The 15,952-nt window shown below is 41.3% G+C and overlaps 1 protein-coding gene across 1 annotated transcript; it reads left to right on the top strand.

The window, feature by feature from the left end:
* Window positions 1-1,412: 1,412 nt before the first annotated feature.
* Window positions 1,413-15,065, top strand: LOC134877685 (neurexophilin-1). The gene is made up of 2 exons (XM_063903277.1): window positions 1,413-1,636; window positions 14,287-15,065. Exons 1-2 carry the CDS (start codon window positions 1,580-1,582, stop codon window positions 15,058-15,060), a joined length of 831 nt encoding a protein of 276 aa, XP_063759347.1. The 5' UTR covers window positions 1,413-1,579; the 3' UTR covers window positions 15,061-15,065.
* The last annotated feature ends 887 nt before the right edge of the window (window positions 15,066-15,952 follow it).

A 15,952-nucleotide genomic window follows, 5' to 3' on the forward strand; every position in this document is an offset into this window, starting at 1 on the left:
GGAAGAGAGCAGTCGTCTTAAAGACTTCCCTGCAGCCAAAGTCTTTGATATCTCAGTCGCACTGGATCAGCAGGGCCTCATTTTCTCCGGTGACCCCCTCAGTTCTGACCTTTGACCTTCCGGGGTCAGGTCCCTCAGTATTAGGCCTGTCGAGCCAATTAACCCCAGAACTGAGATCAATTAACCCTTAAACACTAGCGGAGGCAGATAACACCCACTGCATTATTAGCAGGTGCAGAAAAAACATCAGATCAAAGCATTTGAAATGGGCTGATCCAAGACAAATAGCACTGGTAGAACAGGTTTTGACCTGGTGACGGACAGATATACAGACAAGGTCTTCTACTGGGTGATTGGAAGGAGATGCAAAGCAAAGACTCAGCGAGACAGAGCGACCGAGAGAAGCCCATCTCTGAGTCTAATTAAGCAGAAATGGAGCCAGTGGGAGCCAGGGGACCTGCATAGTGATACCTTGCATTTCACTCCATTAACCCGCTCCTAATGAACTGTGCGTTATTGGGGAAAGTCTTTATCAATCAAACCCCCTTGAGGTGTCGGTCACTGGTTCATCTGTACTCAGAGAGTACGTCGATACCCTTCAGCAGATCCCTCTCTGATCTGTGGGGAGGGAAAAAAATCATGCTTCAAGTGACAACATGCGTGAGGTTCAGGCTTTGGGACAAATTGCTGTAGCTGCAGTTTTAACATCCTCAGTTATCCTATGACACATGAGTTATTTTTGTTGTGACACGAACAGTGTGAAAACAGACCAAGTCTTTCCCAATCAAGGATTTTCACCCACCCACGTTGGTGAGCTCTGTGATGAGAAATGCCCACACTGTCGTCAGTGGATGAGTGGGGCAGGCTTTTGTAGAAAAACTGACGTTAGATATATGAGTTAGAGATTGGAAAATAGAGGCAGATGCTTGGAAACAGATGTTAATTGCTGTGTGGCTACTGGTTATTCATTTTAATATTTGTTTTCATTGATTGCATGCTAAATTAATTGATGGGCTGGAGAAAGTGACTGGCAGAGGAAAGGAAGGAGATGCTGGATAGGTGGAGAGAGATAGAGATAAGGGAGGGGGAAAGAGAGAGAAAGGGGAGAGAGAGGGAGTGAGAGAGAGTAGAAACTGTTAAAACGTGTGTTAGCTCTTGCCAGTCTCAGCTGAGTTTCTGCAGGAGGCTGCAGCTCCTTCACTCCAGGATCTCCCCAGTTTCGATGACCAGATATGATCAACCTTCCCAGTCAACCCATTTTACTCTGAGCAGGGATCTCTTTATTTTTTTGCATGGATGATAAAAACCTCCCGCATATTCATGGATTTCTCATAAATAAGTAATTTGACTCTAACAGAAAAGACAGAAAAGGGGGGACTCAAAGTGGTTTCAGCGGTTTTTTAGGTTTGTGGAAGCTGCAGTTTAGCCTGCCTTGGACATGGGACCGTGCGTAACCCGAGAGGAATCCGTTGCCGGAGAAAGAAAATCTTCCTGAAGGAGGAAAACCCCCTGTGCGGGAGTTTTTTGTTTTAATTTTTTTGCTACCGGGGAGGGGGAGCTGTGGGTTTTACGCGCCGGAATGATGCGTCCCAACCGCGGCTTCATCCTGCTCCTTCTAAACGGAACCGCTTGTTTGGTAAGGAAATAGTGGGAGTGGAGAAAAGTCACACTGTAATATTTATGCATCTTGTACAAAATTACCTTTTTAATTCACGTGTCAAATCTTGCACCTGCGTCATGCGGTACTGTAAGGTGTCCGCATCCCCTTTGCAGCGAAAACTTACGAACTCCCTAGTAGCCTATAGGTTACTAAAATTGTGTGGAAACTGAGAGCTGAGATGCTAATCAAAATAAAACATTGCTTGAAGAGTAGTTTATTTATGTTTCTTGCAGAGATAAGTCTCGTCTGCGGTGCTCTGCTCGCTGATTCCAAACGCATTTGCGTTGACAGTTGTGTTATATTAACTTCTAATTGTGAAGTCGGCTAAATAACATTCACTTTGACCCGGTTTGGCTCAGGTACTGCACTATCACTATTCCCAGCGGACACTCGCACTGGCAGCGTGCGGAGCCCTGTGCCGCCGGTACAATCCGCGTCTGTATTTCGAGACAGTTCTGTTAAACCCATCACTCAATCGACATATATAGTCACTTCAAAGTTTGTAACTGTACGTGTAAGTCATCATTTTTCACCGAAATAATTAAACGAAAATGTACCTTAATAAATTGCACCGTAGGCTACATGCAGGTGTAATTTAAGACAAAGCAAGAAAAGAGCCAAATAAAACAAAATAATATTAAAGCTATTACTTGTTAGATGTGCATGCACAGAGTTATCACAGCATGCACCAGCAAACCACACTGCAAATGTAAATTAGGGAAAGCTTTACTCTGCAGTTGCACCCTCACATGGCCAAACACAACGAAGTAGGACCAGACACAGCACATTTTAGCAGATTTATTTTATGACATTCATTTGCTTCAAACATTTACCACAACGTTGTATGGTAATGGCCATGTGGTTGTACATGTGTGGACAAAGGAAATGTATAATCATACTGTGAGCACATTCCCATGTCAATAGAAGGATGAAACTAGAAACTCTTTTTGTAAAATCTTTATTCTGAGGACTCACCTTCTGAATTAAGTTATGATGAAATACAGAATTTATACTGTGAGTGGTGAGATATCTTTGAAAATCTCATCAGAGTCTCTGAATTGTAAATGGGCAAACTGAAAAAAATGAAGTATTTTTCTCTTTAATCCAAGTGAAGCGTGATAGCTTCCCTAAGGACCCCCACTGACCTATAACACCAGATGTGTAAACATGAACTGTTCTGCAGTCTTAATGAATACCACCAGCATTACATAACCATACTATCAAATTTGGATTGCCCACTCCTCTTTCATGTAAGCTCACAGATTTATTAAAAAGCAGCCTTTAATGAGAAATCAGCTTTTGATTCACATGAGAAAACTTGAACAGTCTTCTGCTCGGAAACCCTTGGGCTGAGTTACACAGGGACCAGGAAATGAGCAAGCTCCAAATAAAAGTGCAGTGGAAATATTCAAGTGAGGTTGAGTGCTTGTTTGATGCATCTGTTTGTGCCGGCATTCCTTCAAGGATGACCTTGTGATTTTCCTATTAACGCATTATTCAGGTGCTCACAGGGAAGTAATGGCCCTTTTAGTGATTGAAGGTCTGAAAGACAGGGCTTGTAAAATACTTAACACACAGATTTATTAAGTTTCAACGGATATCTGAGAGAGAAGGGACCACACTTTGACTTAAAATATGGCGGATGAGTGCCTTTTCAGCCGTTGAATAACTAGATACAAGAGTGTGGGATAATAGGCTTAACATTCAGTCCTGTGTTGTCTTGGTTCTGTGAGCTTTAGGGCTATACAGCCTTTTATAACCAGAAAGGTCTGTGGCTAATGATAATGAAATTAATAGGGATTTTTTTTCTCCCACGCCAGACCATATGAAAAATGTACATGACATCTCTCAGCAGGAGGTTTTGGGTAATTCATTAGAACCATGACATTGATAAATTATTGACAATTAATAAATTAAGTAACTTTTTATTATTCAAGAGAGTCGTGATTAATAATCGTATAAGCCTACTATGCATTAAAATTCGATTTGGATGAATTTCTGTTGTAATAGCTCCGCAATTCTCAGAGAGGTTTCAGATCTCCAGGGGCCTTTTCCAAATGACTTCTAATATAGACAAGTATTAAAAGGTGCCTCTCTGGTTGTTGTTTATGTGATGAATGATGTGTTTCAAATGTTAATTATTCTTTGTATTTGAATGGAGGGTTATGAATAATATAAACCATCTCAGTTGTATAATTGACTGCTTGAGAAATTATGTTTATTTTTGGCAGCGGTTAGAGTTATTTTTCTTCTGTGATGCTCGGCAAGCTGACTAGATTTGTCTCAGTGAGCTAAGTGGCTGATATGCGTATATCAGGAAAAAAAACTGTGGAATATTCAGGAGGATAGTTTCATATTTAATGTCCTCTCACTGTTCTTGTGATTAGCGGCCAGTTATTGGTTGTATGGATCCAAGATGTTCTAGAAAACTGCAATTATTATTTTCTTTACGGAATAATCTGTTTTTAAATTTCATGATTCATCAATTCATCATTTGGTCTTAAAAGAAAAAAGCTCAATAGTAAAGCACATTTAAGAAGCTGGAACCACCAAATGTTTTTGCTAGAAAAATTCGACAGTAAGCTGATACGATTTTTTCTGTGAAACGACTAATCGACTGACTGACAATTTGTTTTAGTTCTATTATCTATGTCACAGTCTTTGTTAGGACATAATCTTTCACTTATTAATGCAGAAGATGTAAATTCAAATTAGCTCATGCAATACTCTGAGAAAATAGAGGTATCTATAGAGGTACAGACTGTTGATGAAGTTATTCAGCAGAACTGAGACGAGTAAAGGGCTAAAAAAGGAATGAGTTAAACATCTGCCTTGTAGGCTTATACACCTGATTGACAATCCTCACAGATGTTTTCTTCCCTTTGCACCCAAAAAAATTAAATCCACATACAATTAAAACTCTTGCTGAACCATGCACTGCGCAAGGTTGACAATCTGAATCCCTGGACAAAGCAGTAAAAACTGGGAGGGCAAAGGTCAACAACCTGAATAACTATAAATAAATAATCTGTGGGCATCAACCTTGGGCATCTGACCTGCAGACTGCAGACTCTCCCCTTCAAACCATTTTTAACCTAATCCACATTCCCTTTTTGTTGTTGATCATCGTGTCTAATCATTTCAAATAGCTGAAATGTTTCAAACATTTCACTTAGTCAACACAAATTCGGAACTAATATTGTGTTAAATACACATGCACACCAACTAAAGAGCCAATAATGAAAGAAAATTACCTTGCACATGCTGTAACCCACATGTGGTAGAGATCGCTGGGAATGCAGCCGCTCTTCATACATCCTTAAGTTGGGCTCACAGCTGCTCTTTCACACACACATTTTCTGGACAACGTGAGCCTCAGGTAGTTTCTCTTTGGCCATGAGAGACAGAAGGGTTCTATACTCCCTCTGATTGCTTTCAGTGCAGATGAGGACACTGATCATCCTGCTTGAAAGCTGAGTGTCACTTCTGCAGCTCTGTGCACAATGCGGATTGAATCTCAGTGAAAACATTTATATGTATATGCCAAGGTTTTTGTGCTTATTATAGTTATAAAAATACAAAGAATATATGACACACATAACGATATAGTGGTGTTACAGTGTTGTTTTAGTTTCAGAACTTTACCATCACCCTTTATTTGACTTTGCCATCAGCAAGGAAACATACACTTTCTAACATGACATGTCAATTAAAACAAACAGTTCTTACACTTAATGCTTTGCAGAGCCAAAACACAGGATTGTGATTAGGCTAGAGAGAGAGCAATGGGACACTTGAATCATAACAAAGCCCAACTGAGCAACAACTGAGACAACAAAAGCCATAAAAAACTAAGCAAAAATGCCTTTACTTTGCGTGGAATTCCACCAGACAGCATTGTGCAACAATGTACAATCCTGCATATCTGTGTGAGTGATTAAAAAGCAGAGGCTGTCTGGCACAAATTTTAACCACATCAGACTCCAATCTCCATGTTTGAATGTCACAAAGCCTTAGATTCATGCTTCTAAGATATCTGTCCTCCTCACAGGGTCGCTGACCTTGTCCATCCAGATACATCCCGCGCTGAGCAGAAACACCACCTTAATCCTGAGAAAACAAATAGAATAAAATCTCACTGTCTGATCAATTCTATATTGCATGCAGACATAAATGTGAGACAGCACCAGTCGAGTGAATACAGATTTTTTTTGTTTTGGGCATTCTTGCTCTCTTGAGTCTTCCTCTTTGCCATCACTGTTGCAATCTGCATGTCAGAGCTCATAAGCTTCCACTCAACTCACATCCCACACAGCTGCAGGAAACAAAATCTCATTCATAATTGTATAATTTCCCTCATAAAGGAGGGTTTGACTGCAGAGCTACAGCGGAAACAGACAGAACAGTTTATTGTGCAGAGGACATCTGTCCTGTACTTTTTCATCAGGGCATGACATTTTCAACTCTATATTGTGTGTGATGCAGCAACCACACTCATGCCCATTTGTAAAGCAGCCACGACCTAAAAATAAAATTACTTTGATAAATCGCCTTATTTCAAGCAAAGATTGCCCACATTGGCTGCTTCCAGCTTCCCACAATATGAAGATTATATAGCATATTTAAGTGTGTACTGTAAATGTAACAAAACAAGCAAAAAGAGTATTAAACTATTTAAAAATCCAATTAAATTACTGAATTAACCAAGTAAATAATCATGAAACAGCCGTAACCATTTAACAAGCTGAGCCAGGGCCACAGTTTTCTGAGCCTGCAAACTGCACAAGGTTCAGTTTATACATGTTTCACTCAGCTCCAGCCTTGAACTTTATGAATGCCCATGGCTATAACCTTTATTGTGAGTCTAAATGTATTAAAGTAGTTGCTTTGCTCAGATAATTGCATGATTGTTGTTTGTGTCCTTTCATTTCATATGTTTTCTTCAAGCCACTCAGACCTTGTGGCTTTTTTTGCTCTGGCAGCAGATCTGGTATAATATTTACTTTATGTTTCTAATGTTTTGCTCAAATTATTACATCCATATGCATTTGTGCTGTTAAAAACAAATAACCCAACAAGGAGCATGACAAAAAGAATAATAAAAGAACTGAGAAGGGGTGCTGAGGTTATAACCTCTGTTGCGTCCTGCCTGTGGTGTAAACAGCTTGGGTTATGCATAACCACAGCAAGAGTGACCCCAGAGGTGCACCCCTTCCCTTCTGACCACACATTGAGGAGGCCGGCGGGGGCCTGCCATTGCTCCCCCCAGCCTGTCCTCCTCCCCCCTCAGGCTCCCAGTGGCCACACAGCAGAGACAGACAGAGAGAGACTGAGAGGAACGGACAGAGAAAAATCACGCTCCCTGACACACTGACAGCCCTTCATGGTAAAGCGCAGAGCTGTCCTGAGACAGAATACGTTGTCTGCGCAAAACCAGCACAATTTAATGTGGCATTGCTCTCTGGGAGGATGCTGGGGAGACAGAGCAGATCCAGGAAGAATATATGTAGGTCTGTCTGCCTGTTGGAGTACTGTAAGGTGGATTACAGTGCACAGGTTAAAGAAAAATTACTCATAGCCTTGGGTAGAATGAGTGGGTGTAACTCCCAGAGGATACAGATAAAGATGCGCTTGACGTACACACGGAGGAATAACTAAGGATGGGAAAATCCATAAGAGACGTTTTAATTTCAGAGAGCTTCGGCTGGAACTGACAATAGTAAAAGTTGTTTTAGTGCGTTGTGAAAATGTTATGGAAAGTGTCAATATAGACTGAATTTTCATCGTTTCAAGTAGGCATCCAAAGAATATTAGAAAAGACGATGTGGGACCAGGGGACGTGGGTTTATTTGAAGGGGGAACATAAGGCTGTCAGTGCAGTTTAACAATGAATGAAGATGAAGCTGGATACTACAGCAAAATAAATACTACCGCAAAATGAGACCGGAACAAAAGCCAATTTATATTCTCACACAATCTATAAACAGTGTGTTCTGCAAGAATGAACATTTAGTGTGCAGGTTACCAGTGTGCAGTCCGGTGATGGTACAGTGATTTTCAGGGTCGGCATGGTGCACGTGTCCAGACAAGACCTGCTGAGGGTCTTTACTGGGGTTTCCAATTAAAAAAGCACACAGCCACAGGGATCTGGGAATTTGGCTGAGCTTGAAAGAAGAGTGTTTCAACTATAATAAATGGATAATAGGAACAGTTTTTGTAGTGTACAGTGATCTCTGAATTGAGAATGTATTGCTGTTAAATATGTATGACAGCAATGACAAGCAATTATTTTACCCTTTGTTGGTCCAGTTTAAGTGAAGGCCACAATTCCCAGTTGCACTGTTGGGAGCCATAGTGTTTTATTTTAATGAAAGGTGTTGACGTTTGCTAACCCAATGAAAAATTTGATCTAAGTTTATTAAAAAGTCACACAAATACGAAAATGCTCTGAGCTGTTGCCTCTGTAGTTTGGTTAGACAGCCATAACTGCCTGGGTAGGGTTAAAGAAGTATTGCATCCATGGTGAAAGGACACCTTTACTCTTGGTGAGACAGACGGTATGCAATGTTTGTTCATCCACAGGACTTCACACAACATCCACAGGACTTCACACACTCCACAAATTTTGTTTTGCTACTGGAAGTTAACAAATGTCATGATTTTATTCTCATGACTGCTAGAGGTCCCTTGTCACTTCACAAGTAGGTTGTTTTAAGCATTAGCACATTGTCCCTCCCTTTGGTGACGTTTTAATGCAGTTGAGAGGACTGCAGTTCACACCTGTTGTCAGGATGCGTGTCAAATGTTTCACAAGTAAGCACTCACGATCAGATTTCACTCCCCCACTCACATTTGGCGGCATGCGCTGAAGACTGCCGGTAAACAGAAAAAAGTTCCACTTCAGCTAAAGAAGCAGATTGCAGTGCCAGATTGGCGCTGTTGTCCGAGCTGTGTGGTATTTTGTAGCCTTTTATGCATGCAGCCTGCAACACTGACAATCAGCGTAGCAATGCATTTGTGTTCACCATAATGTACATCTGGCCCACCTGGGCAACCACATCTGTATTTAAAGCTTTTGACTAAAGGACTTTTACTGCGACTGTAAGGGAGACTGGAGCCTGTTCACATATTTACAAACACTATCAGGAGGGAGCTTGACAGTTAAAATATTTTTGTTTTGATTTGACCTTTACTGGAGCAATTTAACAACAAAGTTAAATTGAATTGCTTTTTAGTTTAGGATTGAAAAGCATAACGGTTAGGGTATTTGTGATTTTAATCTCCTGGGTAGTTTTTCTAAATCCTACTGAAAGTCTGCAGCAATAAGTCAGACAACAAGAAACTTTTCATCCCTGAACCTCCCTCAGACAAGTGCAGATTCTTTCTTTAACCAGACAGGTGTGATTTCTGTAACACCGCTTTAATCAGCTCTGCCCTATCGAGGCTCTTCTCCCCGCTCCCTGGGGACACACTGGGGAGAAACAGTCCCCTCTCCACCCTCCTTGCACCGCCAGTTTGTCAATATCTTATAATGTAAAAAATGTGATAGCCAATTCAGAGCCTGTTTCTCTCTGAGCATACAAAATGAGCCTAAACCCCACTGGGACCACCGAAGTAAACCTATCCAAAATGAGCTGCGGAGAGGTTGGAAGATGCAGAAAGAAAGATTAGATCGGGAAAAGAATAAAAACATTCAGAGTAGTTAGTTTGTTCGCCCACTGCAGATCTAATCTTCAGTGACCCCCAAGAAGCAGGAATAAGTTATTCATTAAGAGTCAAATGGCTTGTTTCTTGTGAAATTACCTTTCCCTCCCTCACCTCTTCTTAGGATCTACACTAGCCAGAAGAATAATTAGTTATAAGGGCAAAGACATTTCAGACTTTAATCATGTTACAGAGAAGTCTCCTGCAGTGAGCATATTAGATCTGGAGACGGGGAGAGCTGACAGAGAAAAAAAAAGAATAAAGTATTGGCGAACACTTAAGAAATCTGAGCTGCCTGGGTCTTTAATTAAAAATTGATGTCATATTAGAGATGAAGATTTCAACTCAACAGCTAGAGGAAAATGGAGTGGTTATTGAACTTGTCAGCTCCCCAGGACAAGCGCATGCTTTCAGCCCTGCTGGGTGTCTCTACAGGAAGATTCTCTGTATCAATCAATCGAGGATTTTAATCCAGATCATGCATCCATAAAAATACAATTTCAAACAGTAGGTAGGTAAGTAACTGCAGGGTAAGTCTGCTGGTTTGGATAGAGAAAGGCAGTTTACAGTGCACAGAAAGAGAAAAATATATGTCCTAAATATACAGTATATTGAATTGGGCAAAGACTGCACATTTAAACTTGTAATGTTCAGAAGTTGTAGAAATATTTTGATCCCTTACTCAAAATGATGTTACGAACACAACAATCCAGAATATTGTTAAAGGTACAGTCAATATTGTCTTTAAACCTGCAAACGCTGACTTATTTTCCACCTGGGGGCAGCAGAAGCTAGTTGTATCTACAATTGTATATTATCACCTTTTAAATTCTTATCCAGTCTTATTACTACATATTCAGTATAAATAAATACTCTGTACAGCGGTATTAATGAATACATGATTATATCTATTTAAATGCCCTGATTTAATGTCCAATAAGACATTTCCAAACTGCTTGTTTTTTTCTAGCCCACAAACTAAAAACTTAAATATTTTTACTTAAAATTATAAAATAGCAATTCCTCATATTGGAGAAGCTGGACTGAGAACATATTAAGTGTTTTTAATGACAGTTAATCAATTATCATAACCATTTTCTTTTGAGCTCCGGCCCCGGAAATTCAGAAATACAACATTTGCAGATGTCTCCACCGCTAGTTCATCTCCACTAACTTACCTCAACTTAAGTAAAGTGTAAATAGTGAAACTAAAGTGGGAGTCTTAATTGTAAGAATATCCTTTGGTAGACACACTGGTTTGTTGTCAGTCACAATCTTCTGCGTAAGTTATGGCACAGATTCCAGTTAAGTGGCTCCCTGATCTCTCTGCTGCATTAAAACTATAGTGTGCTTCTGGGGAAAGGGGTTAAAATGGTGTACCTGTCACTGTAACAGGCTGATTATTGCCTGTGAAGCTGGCAGGCTGGTGAGGATCACTTCCCTCAGCACACTCCCTGCTGGGAGAGAGGCCTGGGGCCTGTGCTCAGTGAGGCTGAATGACTCACAATTACCACTGCCACAGAGCCTGCAGCCACCTCCCATCCTCTCCAGCCGTTTCACTGACTCACTTAGCGCACATGACAAATGACAAAATCACCGAACCTCCGCCCCCTCACTAAGACCTGATTGCCCATCGCCCACACTTTGCCTACAGTACTTAAATCTGGGATACATCTTGCCAAGCTTCATGAAGCAAAACAAACTTGGTCTGAAAATATCTTGTACAGGGCTTTCAATTGGCATTTAAATGTGGTTCACAATGGGGATGGTGCACATTTGAACCAGACATAGTAAACAGTAAACCTTTGACATTAAAAGCTGCAGCCCTAAATAATATTCCTTTTGACAAAACTTGACAAATCACTTCTTTAATGTTACAACAGTAGTCACTGAAAAAATAGATAATACTTGGGGTGCATCATCAAAGGATGACTTCTTGGACAAAAGTGTTTCACTGTTAACAAAACAATGTTGCGGTACGCTTGTTTTCAAGTATGAATATTCCACTAAAGTAGAGTAATGCATTTATCTTTAAGCACTGCGAAAACAACAGGGAACTCAGGGGTGTTCCTCCAACATTTCAACTTGCTTACACTGCATAAGGCAAAGTTGGATGCGTGCTGATAGTTAAATCTTACACCTCATATACTCTGCTAGTTAAATGCAGAGCGGCAAGAGAATTGGAGTAGTAGGCAGTTTTTCAGAATGGAGTGTAAAATAGTGATTGTTATAATATTTAATGATGAAAAATATGTTCTGTGCTGCAGTATAATGCGTGACTTCTGCAACCTTAGAGATGCATTGTTCAGCAAATATCCTAGGGTTTGAAAACATGCAAAGATATGTAAAAAAAAACAATGTTAGAGAACATTTAGATTAAGCCACAATTGCATTTAAAGACATGGTGGTGTGGACAGCCACACGGCATGTGTTCTCACACTGAAGTAATAATTGCAGCTCTTGCTCGGTGCTCTATTTCTTTTTTAAGCTCATTTTAACATTTGTCTTTGACAATGATGCTGCACACTGAATTTGACACCTCTAGCAGTGCCAGACACTTAAGTCTTCTGTTCAACAATAGCCCAATGCTCTCTTCATCTCTCCTCCTGCTGCCTGTCCTCTCAGGCTTTTTAATGAAGACTGTGCGAGAGAGAGGGAGCCATGCCTTGCTCAATTTAAAGGCTACTGTACAGCAAAGCATTCTGCAATATGTTTTTGCTCGGATAAGAGTGTTGGTGCCATCTGAGAGCCTCTCTAGAAAAGCAGCAGTGTTGGCAAAATGATCTGGATCTTAAAAGCAAGGGGCAGTTTTATAGAAATGAAGAGCAACATATTTTTCAAGAACCCTAAAGGGCCATTTTTTACACACCGCGGGAGATCTTAAGTGCTATCTGGGGAGGCAGGCAGAGTGTTGCCTTCTGTACCCAGCAGCCACCAGCTCATTGAAGAACAGAAATCCAACACACGCTTGTCCTTCAATAGGAGCTGTGGGGAATGATGTATTTGTAATCAAAGTCATCCTGCCTGCCCTTAACTGCCCCTCTGAAAAAACAAAGACACATCTGAAAAGATTACAATCAATATGTCTTCAGCACCTCACCGTTGTTCATTATTAATGAGTTTGGGATTCTCAAAGAAGCTATCAGAACTATCTGATTCAAGAGGAAGAAGTCCTTGTCAAGACAGTTAACGGCCCCGGTGGAGAGGCTGAATGATGTGAGCGGCAGTGTAGCGTAGCAGCAGACAGGTAACTAGAGCAGGGGACGTCTGGCCTGCAACACCCAAGTGGTAATCGGGCCAGATAACAGGAGGAGGGGAGTCCTCTCATCTGAGTCCCATCACCAGACCACAACCACATCAGCGGGAATCCTTGCAAGGCAGTTGAAATGCGATACGCGTTGTTATGAAAGGAAATACATGTTTTAGGAGGGACAGAATATCAATATCTCTGACTGACTGCAGCGCAACTGAACAAATCTGAGCGAGCTTAAAAAACCTGCATACAATGGAATAAAATGAGTCCGACTTAATAATCCCGACTAAGCCTGTATAAGAAAGCCCTGGCAGTCAAGACAGTAGATGGATCAGAGAACAGACAGGAATGCATGCATTATGCATCATTGTAAAATCTCTCCGGGTAGAGCACACATACACAAACTTATCCTGCATTTGCATCACTTATTGTTCGCGTTGACAACACCAAATTCACAAACGACATGTGGGTGAGTTCTCCTCTGGCAAAAGACACAATAATGCTGGTGACTTGAATGACACATCAGAAGCTACCTGTTAATAGATCATTACCGTTAAATAATTACCCAGTACTTTGCTCTCACATTCACACACTCCTCACAAAGCTACTGCTGAGCACAGCAGCACTTTCTTATCTCCCTCTCTCCTTTTCTCCTCCACTCGGTTGATGTTAACGTCTGACAGCTTTGTGTGTGTGCCGATGTAGATTTTTTTCTTTAATTAAAACACTGGCGGTCTTAATTGGACATAACACTTTATTCTTGGGCCCCACCCGCTTGCCCAGCTTCCTTTCCTAAAACTCTTTGATCCTCCAACCAAATCTTTCGAGGCAATAATAGTTTCCCCTGTTCTCAGACTCACACCACATGTGCTTAAGAAAAAGCACACTTTAAAACAGGAAAAACAGCCTAGTGTTCACTTGGAGTTTCAGTTTATAAGGCTTGGAATCATTTGGAATTTCTCTCCAATTAGATTTTCTTCAAGTGACCTTATCTGAATTAGTTAATGAGTTAAAATGAGCTAAAACATGATTATAGTACCTTAGAGGATGTAGAAGGTAGTTTTCAGAATGAATGCTCCTCATCGTGGTGAATCCAGACACTTTCTAAGTGCATAAATCAACCTCAACATCTTTGCTGTCAGAGAAACAACTCTTGAAAGTGTTTCTTAATGACAGAGCTTTATTGTTTTACAGGATTATAGACTTTGTAGAAAATTGTCCACCTTCACAAATATTGATTTAACTGCCCGAGACCACAGGAGTAACACACTTGATGTGAATTCAGTTTTAGTGTGGATTTTCTGTTTAAATCTTTTCTCTGATCCCTCTGGCCTCAAGTAGCTCGAAGGAGGCATATGAGCCCATTACTCCAGAGCTTAGGGAATTATATCGGCTCTGCGAAAACTAGACATAAAGGAGAATTTTCTCTGACGGCCGGGGTAAACAAAAGAATGTAATAATAGCAATACCTGCAAAACTTAAAGCATTTATTTATATATATATAACATTGATAGAATGTCATGGCGGCTACCACTAGAGGTATGAATGGTAAATTAAGTATCGATTAAGCCTTTCATTTGTTTTCTGTCCACGTTTCTTTCTACCTTGCTGATAACTGCCTACTTTCTTTCTCTATTTCGTTCTTCCATCCCCCACCTACTCTCTATAGGTGGTCCTGTGTCAGGAAGACGACTCCTCCAGCACCAAGACCTCTTCAGACGACTTCCCCAAGACAGTGGGCCTCCTGAGCGGGCAGGCTCCCCTGTCGCCCCTGAGCCGCTGGATGCTCCAAAGTAAGAGCAGAGCTGCTAACACCACATCTCTGGAGCTGCCCTACCGCTCCCCAGTCCCTTTCTCCAAGCAGGAATTTTCTAAACAGGAGTTCTGGGAGATGTTGGGGAGTGATTTGCTCAAACCCGATGCCTCCAGCTCCAGGGTCAAACGCCGGCCCATCGTTAAGACCGGCAAGTTCAAGAAGATGTTTGGCTGGGGAGACTTCTATTCCAATATCAAGACGGTGAGGCTTAACCTGCTAATCACCGGAAAGATTGTGGACCACGGTAATGGCACGTTCAGCGTCTACTTCCGTCACAACTCCACGGGTCAGGGCAACATCTCAGTCAGCTTGGTTCCACCTGTCAAGGCGGTGGAGTTTGACCTGGAGCGCCAGAGCGTAGTCTACCCCAAGGACTCAAAGATCTTCAACTGCCGTGTGGACTATGAAAAGGTGGATCGCAGCAAGCGCACCTCGCTCTGCAACTACGACCCATCCAAGACCTGCTTTCAGGAGCAGATTCAGAGCCACGTGTCCTGGATTTGCTCCAAGCCTTTCAAGGTCATCTGTATCTACATTTCCTTTTACAGTACGGACTACCGTCTGGTCCAAAAAGTGTGCCCGGACTATAACTACCACAATGAGATGCCCTACCTGCCCTCGGGCTAGTAGACTTTTAGGGGAGAGGAGAGGTGGGAGGGGAGAGGAAAATGGGGGTGAGTAGGAGTGACTGCAAAACAAGGAGGAAACCGGGGCTGTGAATCGTCCTCAATGCCATTGTGGCAGCAAGACACCTTAAAAAAAGCTCTCTGTAGCCTGACTATTGTAAGATGTATTTAACATATATGCAAAACAAAAAGTACAGTATGCAGATAATGAGGCATTTGGAATGTGTAAGTGCAGCATTCATTAACTGGACTGGTAGTGAAAATCAAACGTGCACTTTCTTACCTCTATCCAGTTTCTAAATGCCAACTTGTCTCTTGCCAGCTGATTCTCTCTCCCATGAAGTCATTGGTGAATTTTGTCTGAATGTCCTTTCAATCACCCTTTACTACATTGCTCTTCTGCAAAGTCAAGGCAGCATTTCCAGAGAAGACTTGCATATAAATCCTGTGACATGATTCACTGAAGAGCTGTATACAAATCCAGACCTTATGACAAAAAACATTCAGTGTTTATCATCGCACACCGTAAATGATTTAAACCAGAGGGAACAAAAAGAGTTGTATTTCAGATGAATGTAACGTGTAAGCAACCACTGGATCATTGCGCTTACACTAGAACATTTTTAAAGGGCATCTTTATTCGTGACCTTTAAGTCCATCCCAAAAAAGTTCTTATTCTTACCCATTTCCTCACCCCACTGTTTCCATCCTCACATTTATGAATCCCACCATCCAATTGTCAATGTAAGGTTTTTGTTTGGAGCCTGCCAGATGTAATCACAATATATCTCCCAGTTATGCCACCTCCATTTCAATAAAGGAGGGAAAAGAAGGAGGGAGAGAAAAATAATAAAAATTTGCAAGAAAAAGCAATTGCTCAACAAAGATCCAGG

Source organism: Eleginops maclovinus, chromosome 16 (genome assembly GCF_036324505.1).
Source record: "Eleginops maclovinus isolate JMC-PN-2008 ecotype Puerto Natales chromosome 16, JC_Emac_rtc_rv5, whole genome shotgun sequence".
Classification (NCBI taxonomy): domain Eukaryota; kingdom Metazoa; phylum Chordata; class Actinopteri; order Perciformes; family Eleginopidae; genus Eleginops; species Eleginops maclovinus.

Coding starts and splice junctions, on each gene's coding strand:
- LOC134877685 (XM_063903277.1), top strand. CDS start 1,580: ATGATGCGTCCCAACCGCGGCTTCATCCTGCTCCTTCTAAACGGAACC. Junction 1,637..14,286: donor TAAACGGAACCGCTTGTTTG/GTAAGGAAATAG, acceptor TACTCTCTATAG/GTGGTCCTGTGTCAGGAAGA.